This window comes from Musca domestica, unplaced genomic scaffold (genome assembly GCF_030504385.1).
Source record: "Musca domestica strain aabys unplaced genomic scaffold, Musca_domestica.polishedcontigs.V.1.1 21, whole genome shotgun sequence".
NCBI classification, from domain to species: Eukaryota; Metazoa; Arthropoda; class Insecta; order Diptera; family Muscidae; genus Musca; species Musca domestica.
Window position 1 is genome coordinate 7395039 of NW_026712258.1, and position 17115 is coordinate 7412153.

The window sequence follows — 17115 nt, forward strand, 5'->3', positions numbered from 1 at the left end:
TATAGACAACACAATTGCCCAGAGTAAGTAAATTTACATACTCAAGTCGAACCCTTGAGTTAGGAGTGTGTTTAATTACATATGAAACACATTCCGGGGTTGTCAAAATAGGCAATCCTCAAACATTGGCGACCGTGACAGGACACTTGTGTCTTTTTAACCTACAAATTTTGCTCCATATTACCCAAGTGCATTTGGATTTTGTTTGCCCGCCTTTTTCCGTCAGCCATTACTCCGTCATTTTGCGAAAGAATCGAAGCCATTTTTATAAGCGATAAGGAATATAGCTGAATCGAAAATTTAGAGTGAGACAGCATTATCGCCTACTTTTCATCTAATTTTTTGGTGCCATTTTTAAAACTATCGTTGATCAAGTGGCTGAAGCTGAAAATTAGACTGAGACGGCATTCTCATAAAACGGCTTCTCTTTCTTGCGCAACATAATTCTATCATCGGTAAACAACGGAAAACATTTTTACACAAATTTATAATAAATTATAATTCCAAATGACTGATGAACAAGTCCAGGGTTCTCAAAGGGACACAACCATTGAGGAATTGAAACAACAACGTGGCTCGTCAAAGGGGAGTATGACCCGAATTAAAAATATAATTGAATCCAACACTTCATTGTCTCATACAGAACTTGAGTGTCGTTTGGGAATTGTAGAATCCCACTACAAGCAAGCTTCTTACTACCAAAGCCAGATAGAAAGATTGTCCCCCAGAGATAATGGAAGAGCCGAAATTGAGGAACTATATGTTTCAATTAAAACTAAAATTCTTACTCAAATTGGGCAAGGTAGACGTCCTAGTATAGCTGATCAATCTTTTGTGTTGCCTCATGTCCCATCAAATAGATTACCCAGCTTAAAATTACCCAAGTTTGATGGGAAATATCTGGAATATAAGAACTTTATAAATATGTTTAACAATTTGGTCCACAATGACCCAAATATTTCTACTTCGGAAAAATTCAACCACTTACTCTCGTGTCTTAGTGGGGAAGCGCTTGCAACCATAAAGGCATTCCAAGTCACTGATGAAAATTACTCTAGTGCCCTTAAAAGATTGAAGGAACGGTACGATAATGACACACTAATCTTTCTCGAAAATGTGACATCAATGTTTGAACTTCCGAAGTCCAATAAACCTGTTCCAAAGCAATTGAGAAATATTGTGGATACAATTTCTGCTCTCTATAGCTCTTTGAAATCGCTTGGCTCCTTTGAACAAATTTGTGATGCCTTCATAATTCATCTCGCAATGAGCAAGGTTGATTCTGAAACCAAACAACGATGGGATGAATACATCGATTACTCTAAATTACCCTCTTGGACTGAATGTTGCTCCATGTTGGACAAGCGTTGTCAGCAATTGGACGCACAGTGCCGACGGTCTTCAAAACAGCATAACCCTACCATAACAACAAATTACTCACATAGTAATAATCAAAAACAACATTCATTCGTAACAAAAAATGTGGCTCAAGATTTTGTGTGCAGTCATTGCTCCAAATCGGGTCATATGATATCAACTTGTCAGCGGTTCATCGTTCTTACTCCTAATCAACGAATTGAACAAGCTAAACAACAAAAACTTTGCCTCAACTGTTTATCAAAAGGGCATGGTTACATACAATGCCCCTCAAAATATTCATGCAGATTTTGTAAACAACGTCATCACTCGCTTCTTCATAAGCAATCAGAACCAACCTGTCTCCGGGAAGAAGAAGAACCGTCATCATCATCTGCTGCTACACATAGCACCTTTCAAAACAAACCCAGTCCCCAAGTGAGTGCTGTTATTCTTGCTACTGCATTAGTATTGGTTCGTGACTCAGAGGGAAAATATCAATTGGGCCGTGCTCTGCTTGACTCTTGCTCTCAAGTTAACTTCATAAGTGAGACATTATGCAAATCTCTTAATCTCAAGAAATGCACAAATTCAACAGATGTCTCTGGAGTTGGCTCTTCGAAGTTGAGAGTCACTCATAAAACACAAACGACAATAAGATCTCGTCTTAATAACTTCAATATGTCATTAGAGTTCCTGGTTTCTCGCAATATAACTGGTTATCATCCTGATGAGAATCTTTCCGTTAATGATTTCAATTTGCCCTCCAACATAGAGCTAGCTGATCCAGAATTTCATCGTCGACGAGGAATCGATATTTTACTCGGAGCAGAATCATTCTTTTCGCTCTTATCCGTTGGTCAAATTAAACTTGGAGAAAATTTGCCAACTTTACAAAAAACTCTCTTGGGATGGATTGTCTCTGGAAAGTATACAAGTCAAACGGCAATATCATCACAAAGGTCTACTTACTCCATTGTACAACACAAAGATATTTTCCAAGAGATAAATAAAAATATTGAAATGCTATGGAAAATTGACGTCGTTGAAAGCAAATGCCAAAATATGTCCCGAGAACAAAAAGTATGTGAAGACCATTTTGTGAAAAATGTATCAGTTCAATCGGATGGACGCTTAATGGTGAGATTACCCTTTAAAGGTGACCCAAATGTGCTTGGCGATTCAGGAGACATTGCCTTGTGTCGTTTCTTTTCCATAGAGAGAAAATTGAACAAAAACCCTGAATTAAAAGAGGATTACTCACAATTTCTTAAAGAATATGAGGAATTGGGCCATATGTCTCAGGTGGACGACACTAATATTTCAGTTCCCAACTATTACATACCACATCACTGTGTTCTTCGCCCCAGCAGTGTGTCGACCAAGTTGCGTGTTGTTTTCGACGCATCATGTCGAACCTCTTCACAAACATCCCTGAATGAAATTATGATGGTGGGTCCAACAATCCAGAACAATTTATTAATTACTCTGCTTCGTTTCAGGTGTCATCGTTACGGAATGACAGCTGATATCGTCAAAATGTATCGTCAGGTTTTGGTTCACCCTGAGGATAGACAACTTCAGCTTATACTGTGGAGAGATGACTCCACCAAACCGATAAAAACATTTGCCCTCAACACCGTTACATACGGGACAGCTTCGGCACCATATCTCGCAATTCGAAGCCTACATTATGCCGCAGAACGTTTTCCCAACCCATACGAAGTAGGAAAAGGCATAATCATGAATGATTTTTATGTCGACGATATGGTTACTGGAGCGGATGACCTTGTATCTTTAAAACGCATTAAGAACGAAGTCACCGAAATTTTATCTTACTCGAAATTTTCACTCTCGAAATGGCATAGCAATTACCCAGGTTATGTCTCAAGTGAAGATGAAGTAAAAGAAATGAAGCTAAATGATGACGTCACAAGTACTTTGGGTATGACATGGCACTCAGATAATGACACATTCCATTTTGAGTTTCGCCCATCCAAATCATATGCACATAATACGAAAAGAAACATTCTTTCCCTGACGTCGACGCTATTTGACCCAATGGGTTTAATAAGCCCTCTCATCATTAGGTCAAAAATATTGCTCCAACATCTTTGGATCATAAAATGTGATTGGGATGAATCAGTTCCTCAAGAAATTGAATCAGCTTGGGAATCCATCATGGCTGATTACAGTAAATTGTCTCAAGTACAGATTCCTCGATACATTCGACTACCAAATTCAACTAACATAGAGGTCCATGGATTTGGAGATGCTTCAATAAAGGCATATGGTTGCTGTTTATATCTTCGCTGTGAAGATTCTTTGGGAAACATAGCAGTAAATTTAATCGCATCAAAGTCAAGAGTTGCGCCTTTGAAAACGAGAACGTTGCCTCGAGTAGAGTTGTGTGCTGCTCATTTACTCGCAACCTTCTGGAGCCAATTAAAGCAATATTTTAAATTCCCGATTTCTCAAATCTACTTTTGGTCGGATTCTCAGATTACTCTTCATTGGATTAAGTCCCACTCTTCAACCTTGTCTACTTTTGTGGGTAACAGAGTAGCTGAGATTCAAGAAACTTGCCCTGATGTCCTATGGCAATATGTTCCGACTGAACACAATCCCGCTGATTTAGTATCCAGAGGTTGTTCTGTCTCCGATATATTGGTTTCGCCTTGGTTCGTAGGCCCTTCCTTCCTTATGGATCCATTTTTCAATTGGCCAAATTATTCTGGCCCAAGTCTAAGCGAAGCGGACATGCATCTTGAAAGACGAAAAATTACATTGATAACAAAAAAGGAGGACTTACCCTATATCCTAAAAGCAGTCCATAAATTCAGTAACTATTTAAAATGTCTCAGAATATTCTCATATATATTTCGAATTCGTTCAAGGAAATCGCTCCACTTGCCCTCTATATCTCCAGATGAGTTGACACATTCTCTCCATAGGATAGTCTGGTGCATTCAACAACATTATTTTTCGGAGGAATTCCTTGAAATATCAAAGCATGGATTTGTCTCTGGTCAGTTGTCATCATTGGCTCCATTTATAGAAGATGTCTCTGGAGTGCAATTAATAAGAGTTGGCGGCCGATTATTAAATGCCGAGCTTACACCAGAGATGAAGTTTCCTTTGCTCCTGCCCAAACCCGATCCCTTCGTAAAAATCATGGTGATCTACATTCATCGCTCTAATTACCATGCTGGTCCACGAGCCTTAGTATCTTTGGTTCAGCAGCAATTTTGGATTGTCAATTGTCGGTCTTCGGCCCGAAAGGTGGTTCATCAGTGCATACATTGCACAAGATACAAACCGAAATTACTCACTCAGGTAATGGGCAACTTACCCAAGGATCGAGTTACCGGTTTCCGCCCATTTGATGTTGTTGGAGTTGATTTTGCTGGTCCCATACCAACGTATCTCAGGATTCGAGGGAAAGCTCCATCAAAATCCTACATTGCTGTCTTCGTTTGTTTCGCATCAAAGGCAGTACACCTAGAAGCGGTATCCGACTTGTCCAGCGAGGCCTTCATAGCAGCATTAAAACGGTTTACTGGCCGCAGAGGTGTACCGTCAAGAATTAATTGCGATAACGCTACCAATTTTGTTGGAGCAGAGAGGAAATTGAGTGATTTTCATAAATTTTTCCACCTCGACAAAAATAAGGAAGCAGTTGCTCATTATTCATCTGCGAAGTTCATAGAATTTTCCTTCATTCCTCCCAGAGCTCCTCATTTTGGTGGACTATGGGAAGCTGCTGTGAAATCAGCTAAAGGCCACTTGCTCAGAACGCTCCCTAGTGCTCGTCTTACATTTGAAGAGCTATGCACAGCCCTTGTTGAAATAGAGGCAATTTTAAATTCCCGTCCTATCTGCCAGATATCCACAGATCCCAACGACTTAGAAGCGCTTACTCCAGGGCATTTACTCATTGGTTGCCCGTTGCAGTGTATTCCAGAGAAGATAAAATATGACTCTGACATTTCTCATCTACAACAGTGGCAACGAATCTCAGCCATAAAGTCTCATTTCTGGAGCAGGTGGCACACAGAATACTTGGCTCAGTCACAAAATCGTTATCGCTGGAAAAACCCACAACAAAATCTTCAAGTCAACGATATGGTGCTCATACACGAAGACAATGTTCCCCCCATGAAATGGGCCATCGGTCGTGTTACCAAACTTATTCCAGGAGCAGACGGTTTTGTTCGAGTGGCAGAAGTCAAGACATCACAAACTACATTAAAGCGTCCCGTGGCAAAGTTAGCCGTACTTCCTAAAGAATAAAGTTTGATTGAAACCAGGGTTTCAATGGGGCCCGGGATGTTAAATCACTCAAATGATTTTTTAATATTAGTTAAATTTGATTTGTTGCTCAAAGAGCATTTTTGAAAACATAACATTATTTAAATTAATTATTTTCAGTACTTAATATTTTAACGCTACAAGAGCCACCTTAATGTCATTTTTTCTGTTTTCCCTTTTCTATTATTTACTTTGAATTCGCCCTAAAGAGAATCCATCATAACTAGCATTGTTATTGTAAATATGGATGAGCAGTCAGACGATCAAGTGATAGGCAGAGAACGCACATACGTACAAACATACATACATACGTTGAGTGCATCATCTCTGTTTATGTTATTGCTCTGCCTCTGCTGATCGCTCTGCTGCTATTCAATGCAAAAATATTGTCCCGCTATTCTTTTGGTTGTTAAACCAGAATAGAAAAGAAATAAAACATTCTTATTTGAAACAATTAAAGAGTGAAGAAGTGTTTTAATTTGGTGACGGGCTAGAGGCAAACAAAAAAGTAAAAAATAACCCAACACAGTGGTTGAGTAAAAATTGCAAACTAATCTTGGAGAAATTAAATTTGATTGTCTTGATTGTGGAACTAAACGAAGGCGAGAATTTTGGCGTGTCTCAATAGAGAAACAACATATTTGGACAAATTGCTCTTCCAGGAGAAAGAACTTGCTCAGGGAATTCTACTTGCTGTTGGATAACCGTGGTCAGATTAAAGGTGGAGAGGTGTATTAAAACACTCTGTCGTAAGTGGCCCTATAGACAACACAATTGCCCAGAGTAAGTAAATTTACATACTCAAGTCGAACCCTTGAGTTAGGAGTGTGTTTAATTACATATGAAACACATTCCGGGGTTGTCAAAATAGGCAATCCTCAAACACCATGGTTTCAACCATGGTAAAATGAAGACAAGGTAGGCTAACTTTGAAAACATTGCAAAAGCTAAACAAATTGCTGCATTGGTTTTGAATAAATAATCGAAAACCGGGAAACTGATTTAAAGGTCAAAATTTATCTTTAAAGGTCAAAATTTATCTTTTAAAATTTATCTTTAAAGTATCATGTTCTATATATCTGTAAAGGTTTATTTCGCTACAAAAACTGTAGATTTTGTCGATACAAACGTTGCAATAAGCATTTTGAAAACATCCGAATTTGAATATTTTCTGAACATTTTTTTTGGTTATTGAAAAAAATACACACCTAAACATATTAAGCCAAGAAAATAATAAAAAAAATTAAAATCATATGGTACCCTACCTTGATTTTATTGTTCGCAATTCCGTACGTCACAAGCTTATAAATTTTTCCTTTTTCATGGTCTAAATAAGTTCGGTCAAGAAGACTACTTTTGACACCGATTTGACAATAAACTTAGTAGGTTTTGCACAATTGTTATGTGATTCCCTTTGAATTTCAGTATTTTGAAATACATGAAGTATTTTGACACATTCAAAAAAAATTTAAAGATTCTTCGAGGAATATGACTATGATTTGAATTATAGATTGGTGCTTTAAGTTATCAATGTTCCACTTGGATCCAATTCCAATTGAACTATTAGTACTATGGTATTTAGGTACGTTAGTATTACTCTCCCATCTGTTTCTTGTGGTAGAATATAAAAAGTCCGAACCTTGCTTTTTATTCTTAAAAATTTGAAGTAGTGAGTTGGTATTCGATTTGGCCAACATAATATTTGACATTGAGAATTTTGCTGAGCATAAAAATAAATATTGAGCATCTTTTATTCCATTCCTGAACGCTCTCATTGATACCTACGTTGTAAGTGTGCGATGCTAAATATACTCAAAACAGTTGAATCAGATCGAGATCACATCACCATGCCCAACATGGAACACCGTCGTCGCGTACGATGCTTTTAAAGTAAATATAAATAAAACACACACATATACACATTCATACAAACGCATTAATTAGAAGACCACTTCGTCATCAACTGGTGAAAATTGTGGTTATTTTACTAGAAAAAATCAGATGTATGAGGTAAACAGGTAAAATCAAAACAAATACCAAAATAGACTGTTGGGGTCTGTCATGTCCAACGCACAAATTTTCCCTATACACGTCACTTACCAATGTAATTTTAATTATCTGCCTGAGAAAAAGAAGCATATATTTTACTGTATTCCTCAGTGAGTCTCCTTAATGAAGCACATTGGAAATAGACGTATTGAGACTGTTGAATACAGTCAATCCTAATATGTGTATTCATAATTTTAAAGATTTAATCAAGTGTATACAAAAGAAGGTTGTTATTTAATACATCCGCCCCATACTCTGAAGTATAGGGATGGAACCTTAATATAAAAACCAAAGCTTAGTAGGCTATCCAAGCAACTTCTTTGGAATAAAGTAACATCGTATTGTCTTAAAAATCCCATGATATTGTTGAAATATTATTGAAAAAATAATGACAGATGGAAATCTGTTGGTTGAATTATTCGTGAGTCCACTGTAGTTTAGACAAAACGAAATACTGAGAGTACGACATATTCACCTACATAGGCATTAAAGTACCGAAAGCACCCAAGTGGCGGCGCTCTCATTTCGCTAAATGCCAATTTGAGCAAAACAGATGGCAGACGAATGTGTGTTCCAAATGCGTTAGTCTGCTGCGAGAAGCTTTATCATCTAGTGCTATTTTAGAACGAAATTAATTCGTATCCGTCCGCCAGAAGAAGTATAAATTTGAGCATAAAATAAAAATGACTACATTTGAAAATTCGCGAAATTCATATTTAAATGAAAATGATCGAAAACAATACAACTATGGTTCGTCTGACACAGATGACACAGAAAATGAGATACCTTATCATGCCCGTGAACATGCCAGACCTTTTACTTACGGAAAACTACCAAAGGGATTTAAGAAAAGCGATTTGAACCATGTGCCAGTGGACGATATTCCGGAAACCCCAAAAGCATTCAGTAAAGCAACAACACCAACTTCATTGCCACCAAGTCCAACGGCTCCAAGGAAGCCTGCTCGACCAAGTGTGTCGCCGTCCAGACCTGTTCTAAGGAAAACGCCCTCCCGCCAAGAATTTGAAGAGATGCTAAGAGAACGTCAAGAACAGTCCCTTCGGGAGCAAAATCAGGCATTAAAAGAAGCTCAAAACGCTTCAATTCAAAAGGATTTAGATGAGTTGCAGGAGAGGTTGAATAAAAGTGCGTTACTACAAATGGCTGAGGGCCAAAAAAAAGAAACTTTAACCACAGAAAATACTTGCAGAGAAGTAGTAAAACTTGTGGAAACAATTGACTTGCCCGACGAAAATGCCAGCGCCAGTGACCCAACGCCATCCAATGCCATTTTAGAAGCACCCTGCAGGCATGAGCAGACTGTTACAGTCGTCGACGCCAATAGACCAGAAACACCCGCCTTCCCAGTATCCACAAAATCCACATTGGAGGACCGATGTGTTAGTCCATACCAGTTGTCAGCTCCGGGATCGCCAATTGTCCAAAGGGTCAATTCTTTAACAAATAAATCGGGCGAGAAGAAACGTTCGCCACTAAAATTGTCAGCATTGCCATCGATCTTACCATTGAAGTCCAAAGAGAAAAAACACACTGAAACACCACAAGACGTTGCCCCTCACTTGGTGAAATTCGCTAGAGATTCCTCAGAGTTTTGGTACAAACCACACATGACTAGGGAAGAGGCGGTAACACTTCTTCGATATGCCGAACCAGGCACATTCGTTATACGTAATTCCAACACATATAAAGGAGCATTTGGATTGGTGTTGCGTGTTGCCAAACCGCCACAGGGAGTCACAATAGCTGAAAACAATCCAAATAGTGATGTACTAGTCCGACATTTTCTCCTGGAGCCCACTACTAGAGGCGTACGTCTGAAGGGATGTGTTAACGAGCCAACATTTACATCACTCTCCGCTCTAGTATATCAACACTCAACTAACCAACTGGCTCTACCCTGCAGACTTATAATACCCACGCGAGATATACTTCTCTCCGAAGTAGACCGAGAAATAGTCCAGAGGCAGAAACAATTGCTGGAGCAGGGAGCTGCATGCAATGTCTTGCTCGTCTTCAGCATGTACACAGAATCGCTGACAGGCGACGAAGCCATTCGTCGAGCCGTCCACGAAATGTACGCCCAATCAGCCACACACAATCCAATCGAAGTGCATTTCAAAGTCTCGCAAAACGGAATCACACTGACGGACAACAAGAGACGCTTCTTCTTCCGGCGCCACTACACCACCACTTCCATTTCCTATGTCAGTTTGGATCCTGACAATCGATTTTATGCCGTTCTAGCTAACGACGAGGGCTTAAATCGAACCGTGAAGAAGACAATATTTGGCTTCGTAGCTCGACCTGCTGGCAGTCGTGATAATCAGTGTTTGGTCTTTTGTGACTTGGCCGCAGCACAGCCTGCATCGGCGATTGTGTCCTTTGCTCAGAAGATATTGCATTTAAATAAAAACGCCGATCTATTGTAGATAAAAATGCATTATACAATACTATACATTTGGTATACATATGTATGTCTACGTTACTACGCTACGGAACCTTCTTAATTCTTTCAATTAACTGAGAGTGCTAATTACCCAATAACTGACGTACCCCTTGACGTGTTTCACCATACAGGTTAAACGCATATAATTATATGAATGTTGCCGGAATACATCAAATAGCGCAACCTACAATTCCTACTTCCCCACTGTGGTAAAATGTTTTGTACATCCGTATTACTACGCCTAGTCCATATCTTGAAATATCTCAATTTCAAATTATAATTTCCAATTAGAAACATTTACATTTTTATACCCTACAGCACTATGTGTTAGGGGTATTATATGTTTGATTTGGCCAAAAATTATGTAACACCTCGAAATATTGGTTTCCCACATAGGAAAGTATATATGGATCTTCCTATCTGGCCGAGCTGAGTCGATCTAGCTATGTATGTCCGTCCGTCCGTCTATCCATGTTAATTTGTAATCACTCTACAGGTCGCAATTATGGTCCGATCTACACGAAATTTAAAATGGAGGTGGGGCTAGGGTCAGAATAGAACCCTATTTCTTTTGGGGATGATCGCATAATATTTAGGGGTTGAAATGGACCAAAAACTGAAAAAACTGGGTGAAATAGACCATAACATTTGTGTTAAATTAAAATCAAATTTTCCATTATACCGCGAATATTTTTAATCCCGGCGAAATCACAAATAAACGAACAGCTCAATTCTGACCGTTACGTCGATGCCGATAGTAAATATATCGGATATATATAGCGAAATATATACAATGTGTATATACAAAGGAAGGGGGATGCTATAATGCTTATATCTCAAGAATGCCTGGACCGATTTTGACAAATTTTGTCAATTTAGAATGTCTTCTTGGCACCAAAAAAAAAAAAAAAAAAAACATTTTAAAAAAATTGCATAAAAAGATGCCAATAATGATTTAAATATAGATTTTGTAGTACTTTCTGACATTTTTTTATTTTTTCATACTTTTTTATCGCATGCGATTTTTTCATTTTGACTTATAATATTGAAGTGTACATTTTGTAATATTTTTTTACCTTACAACACAGGTTGAGGTTATTGTGTACAGATTGCAATTATCGTCTAATCCTCAAGAAAATTTTCATAAGTGCAGGGTTAGGCTCAAATGGGTTAGGCCTATTGGTTTTAAAGATGTCCGCCATATATTTGGTGGTTGAAATGGACCAACAACTAAAAATGTTCCTGATTTTGCAACGGTTATAAAGTTCACAAATAGAAACCAAAGAACACGAAATCTCTCATGAGGTTAAAGTTTACGACAGCGGGTAGAATGGACCACTACTTTTGTGTAAAAAATACCAACATTACTTACAGGCGATATCCGAAATACACAAAATTCGAAATTCTGGTTTTTATGCAGAATTTTTTTTTGACGAATATAGCTAAATATCGTAGACAAGCAAATCATATATGTGAGACTAAATTTTGAGATACAGAGGGCCTCTTGCTTTTGGAGATGATCGGAAAATAATTAGAGGGTTCCGTGACATAACTTTAAAAGCGAAATATTCCAAAATGGATTTGGAGATAAGGGGGCTTCAAACATATTGTAGTGTTGTAGGGTATCACATGGTCGGCCCCGCACGACTATAGCCTTTGCTTACTTGTTTGTATTATTTATATCTATTTTCAACATGCAAAGAAAAAAAATTATTCAATTGTCAGTGTTGAAGTTGTTTAACTTTCGACATTTCGTATGTTCGACGTATTTCGGCAACTTTTATATAAATACATGTGTTTAATTTGTGTGGTAAAAAATAGATAACCGAGTGCGTTGAATTTTAAGTAAAACTGTTACAATTTGAGATAATTCAATTAAAAATCTAGATATAATCATCCAAATATCCTATATTGTGAGGTACCGTTATATGAGGGCTATACGAACACGTGGATCTGTAGAGGCAATGGTCTGTCATAAGAAGTAGTACCCATTCCGAATTCCAAATTCCGAATTTGAAACAATTGTGTGTTAAAAAGTGTGACCCGATTCATCAAAAAAGGTTGGTGGGTATAAAAAGTTACATTTGGGAAATTCTATAAATATTTGTGTATTTGGGTAATACGGACGCACAAAACATTTTACTATAGTGAGGAAGATCAAAATTTTTTGTTCAGCAGGTTAGATATCATGGTAGAATGAAGAAGGTAAAATCATGCACTTATATGGGGAAAGTGTTCCTAAGTTCGGCATGTCCGAGTAGTCGGTAGTTTTAAAATTTAAAATTAAAGAGCTAAGAACAGAATTTACCAAATAATGAAATTGACCAACTAAGAATAAAACGTCAAGAGTGGTCTCTGCTCTCTTTCTTAAAAAAAAAACAAGTAAAAAAACATTAAGTTCGACCGGGCCAAACTTTTAATACCCTCCACCTTAGGGTAAAAGAAACATTAGAAGAAATGTGGCAAAAACCATTAAAATGCCGATTATGGGGAGGTACCGTTATATGGGGGCTATACCAAAACGTGGACCTATAATTACAATGTTTCGCCACCGGAGCTGGAACCCATTATGACCCACAAATACCAATTTTTAGACAAATCAGTGAAAAAAAATGTGGCAAAAACCATCAAAATACCGTATATCGGGAGGTACCGTTATATGGGGGCTATATCAAATCATGGACCCATGCATGCAATGTTTCGCCACCGAAGCTGGAACCAATTATGACCAACAAATACCAATTTTCGAACAAATCCCTGAAAAAATGTGGCAAAAATCATCAAATTACCGAATATCGGGAGGTACCGTTATATGGGGGCTATACCAAAACGTGGACCTATAATTACAATGTTTCGCCACCGGAGCTGGAACCCATTATGACCAACAAATACCGATTTTCAGACAAATCCGTGAAAAAATGTGGCATAAATCATCAAAATACCGAATATCGGGAGGTACCGTTATATGGGGACTATACCAGAACGTGGACCGATATATCTCATACCAACCATCCTAGACACAATGCAAATAGCTCTGCTAAATTTTGGAGCTCTACGTCAAATAATGTGGGCTGTATCGTGATTTCAACAGACAGACGGACAGACAGACAGACAGACAGACGGACATCTTTATATCGACTTAGAATTTTATGCTGATTATGAATATATATACTTTATGGGGTCTAAAACGAATATTTAGGGATGTTACAAACGGAATGACAAAGTTAATATACCCTCCTTTCCAAGGTGGAGGGTATAACAATGAGCGCCGATCATTTATTACGAGAGAATAACGGGTTTCGTCAGTGAGTGTCTTCCAAAGCGTGCGATAGTGCTTGTTTGTAAAGAAGAAATTAGTGGTGGCGTCAACTTAATAGTCGATTTAAGTAAATTAAATTTAATACTTTTGGAATCAGAAATATTTTATACTAGTAAATAACAGTCTAAAGATCAGTTTATAACTTAAAACCATACAAATCAAGCACTTTTCTATTATATTATTTAATGCCGACATTGGGAACAGAAATAAAGAGATTTGCCAGTAGCCGACAGGGGGTGCCGATTACTAGAAAAATATAATTTTTGACCAATTTCACCAAAACTTGAGAAATGTATTAAAAAATAACCAAAAAAATACTCAAATAAAAAAATTGTTTTGAGTCTGGCAAAATATACATGCCGAGCATCGGAAAATGGTGCCGACAACTGGCAAATAACTACTATTTTAGTAAAATTGCAAATTTTTCCAATATAATAAAAACAAATTCAATTTTTGTTTATTATTTCGAAAACTATACAAAATTTGGAATCTGAACAACTTTAATTTTCTGCAATTGAAAGATTTCACTCAGAATCTTGAAAGATTGAAAAATCGAAAATCCTAAAAGTGCCGACTACTTGTACACTTACCCTATTAACAATTTTTTTTTTCAATATTATAAATTTGACAACATCTTATTGTCAAAATGTATATTTAAACATCCATTGCATATACACAAATCAGAAATGGGAATCTGTTTTCTATGTAGTGAAAATTGAAAAGGTAATTTACACAACATGCAAAAAATTACTTTACTTTCTCAATTCTACTATGGTCGGGTATTAAGGCCTGTAAAATACAAGGGTCTTGCGTACAAAAATGCTCACCTTCTCACCATAATCAAGAACTTTGTACAGCCGTATACCCAAGTTTGCATGGGCGGTAGCTCAATTCAAATAAACCAAAGTTCAAAAACTGTTGAAAAATATTAAAATTCTTTGACAAGGAATTAAATATTCACATGTTTCCAATATATTTATGTTGGCTGTATTAAAAGTTTGATTTGGCAAAAAGTTTGTAACACCGAGAAATTTTTGTCTTAGAGCCGCGATATTATATATCGATCTTGATATAGCTCTGCGTGCCCGTCTATCAATGTTAATTTGTATTCTCACTATTTTTTCTGATTTAATCATTGGTAATAAAATGAAATGACTTTACCTTCTTAATTTTACCATGCATTCAACAGTGAATATTTTTCATACTGAGAGTCACTTTCCGACGAAATTACCGGTACATAAAAGTGGCACATCTGATCCTCACATTTATGCTGACTTCGTGAACAAACATATATTTATAATTAAATTTTATTTGACATCCTAAAAATTTGATGCATTGTTCTTGAACGATAAAAGGCTTACAAAATGTCAGCAAAGTAAGAATAAACATAGTAATATGATAAAAATACTTGAGTCAAAAAAAATAATAAATTTGAATGTAAAAATTAAATATACCTGATGTTTTCTAAGATGGACTATGTAGTGGTTAATGGAATTGTGGTGCCCCCAACAAACTGATTTGATGCATTGCCGTTAATGTTGACTGTCGCTGTCTTCGTAGAAGGTGCAGTCGGTAAACATTGGATATAGCCGACGGTAATTCCATGACATGCCATGCTTTTTTGAGTCAGGGATCCCAAGGGCTTTAAGGAGCCTACAATCATTGTACAATTATTTTAAGGTAACCTCATTTTAAAGAAAGATATTCAACCCTGTTTTTTCTGTACTTTATTTTTTCAAATTTTAAGTTTTCCAAGTGAGGCATGTGAATAAATAATTTTGAAAAATTGAACATATCAGGGTAAAATGTTACCTTGATAATTCAACCTTGCTAACTGAGGTATTTTTGACTAATCCAGTCACAGGTGTTTTTACATAAAGCAACTTATGGAAATCATGTACGTAAACTGGACATGCCGCGAATTATCGTGACTCTCTAATGACGCCTAAATATATTGGCTGTAGGCAGGGCGTGACGTTAATTCCCAGCATAATGTAATGGCTATAGACCAAAGATATCTCCCGATGTTTGAGAAGCGATATAAGTATGTTATACTTTTTGAGATAAAATAAGTCTTGGAATATTTCGCTTCATCCCGGGTCATTCAATATCACAAGCCTAATAAAGGCTTTTGTGACATTTGTCGGAGTAATGCTCCTATCAGAAAATGCTATACATTTTACGATTGGCGCCTAATGTCAGTTCTGTTTTGACATTTTTGTAGTAAACACATGTGAAATACACGCTAATAAACAATGTTACGCTACACTGCTCCGGAACGCGGAATATTAGTGACTATTCATTTGACCAATAATCGGTCGGTGACTTTGGCACAACGTGAATTTCGTCGCAGATTTCATGACAACAAAAGAAGCTGCCAGACGTGGCAGACCCCGGAGTACCCGTTCTGTAGAGAACATTGTAGCTGTAACCGAGGATGTCATGAAAGCGTCGTCGCTAGAGTCAACGCAACTTTATTCTTCGAAGACATTGCGAGCCAAGCGGGTACTGTGAATGGTGAGCACTACAAAACAATGATCAGCGATTTCTTTTTGCTGCAACTTGGTGGAAGTGGTTCCAACAGGACGGTGCTCCATCGATATTCTGAAGGATGCATTTCCCGGGCGTCTAACCTCCCTTTTTGGCGATTTGCAGCAAGATTGCAGACTTCTTTTTGTGGGGCTTTTTGAAGTCGAGGGTTTATGTCAACAACCCTCAGACTCTTTCAGCTCTTAAAGTCAAGAATGTGAGAACCTCTCACCGCAAGTTTTGGCCAAATTGTTGGAAAATACCATAAAAATGACTCAAATGACAATAAACTGTAGCGGCGGGCATTTGCATGACATTATAATTTCGCGTTGATGTAAAACAAGTAAAAAAGCAGTAAGTTCGGCCGGGCCGATACCCTCCACCATTTGGAACGAATTAGAAAATTTTCAAAAAAAAAAAAAAAATAAATAAAATCCATTAAAATTCTTTTAAAATCTTTAAAATATCTAATATAATGTGGGTAAAATCATCAAAATACCGAATATCGGGAGGGTTCCGTTATATGGGGGATATACGATATCGTGGACATATATAGACAATTCTTTTTGAGGGGGTAAAATGCCCACAAAGGACTCCTTTTGTGGAATTTCAGACAATTCCATTGAAAAATGTGGATAAAATCATCAAAATGCCAAATATCGGGGGTACCGTTATATGGGCACTATACGATATGGTGGACCTATATAGATAATTCTCTGCCGAGGTATAAAGTACCCACAGGGAACTCCTTGTGTGGATTTTCAGACAATTCCGATGAAAAATGTGGGTAAAATCATCAAAATACCGAATATCGGGGGTACCGTTATATGGGGGATATACGATATCGTGGACCTATATAGACAATTCTTTTTGAGGGGGTAAAATGTCCACAAGGGACTCCTTTTGTGGAATTTCAGACAATTCCATTATAAAATGTGGCTAAAATCATCAAAATACCGAATATCGGGAGGGTTCCGTTATATGGGGGCTATACGATATCGTGGACCCATATAGCCCATCTTCGAACTTGACCTGCATGCAGTCTGTCCGTCCGTCCGTCTCTCTGTCTGTTGTAATCACGCTA

The 17115-nt window shown here is 37.4% G+C and overlaps 2 protein-coding genes across 2 annotated transcripts; both read left to right on the top strand.

Moving 5' to 3' along the window:
• Positions 1-507: 507 nt before the first annotated feature.
• Positions 508-5649, top strand: LOC131802432 (uncharacterized). The gene is made up of 4 exons (XM_059122652.1): positions 508-589; positions 644-3301; positions 4286-4778; positions 5403-5649. The coding sequence occupies exons 1-4, from the start codon at positions 508-510 to the stop codon at positions 5647-5649; spliced, it is 3480 nt and encodes a 1159-aa protein (XP_058978635.1).
• A 2569-nt stretch (positions 5650-8218) lies between these two features.
• LOC101901157 (tensin-1) lies at positions 8219-15246 on the top strand. Its single transcript, XM_059122813.1, has one exon. It carries the CDS (start codon positions 8400-8402, stop codon positions 10164-10166), a length of 1767 nt encoding a protein of 588 aa, XP_058978796.1. The 5' UTR covers positions 8219-8399; the 3' UTR covers positions 10167-15246.
• The last annotated feature ends 1869 nt before the right edge of the window (positions 15247-17115 follow it).

What these genes read in the sequence shown, in the direction of transcription:
- LOC131802432 (XM_059122652.1), top strand. Translation starts at nt 508, where the DNA reads ATGACTGATGAACAAGTCCAGGGTTCTCAAAGGGACACAACCATTGAG. An exon ending in ACGTGGCTCGTCAAAGGGGA is followed by an intron (nt 590 to 643) that starts GTATGACCCGAA and finishes TGTCTCATACAG; the next exon opens with AACTTGAGTGTCGTTTGGGA. An exon ending in TTTGCTGGTCCCATACCAAC is followed by an intron (nt 4,779 to 5,402) that starts GTATCTCAGGAT and finishes TTTCTGGAGCAG; the next exon opens with GTGGCACACAGAATACTTGG.
- LOC101901157 (XM_059122813.1), top strand. Translation starts at nt 8,400, where the DNA reads ATGACTACATTTGAAAATTCGCGAAATTCATATTTAAATGAAAATGAT.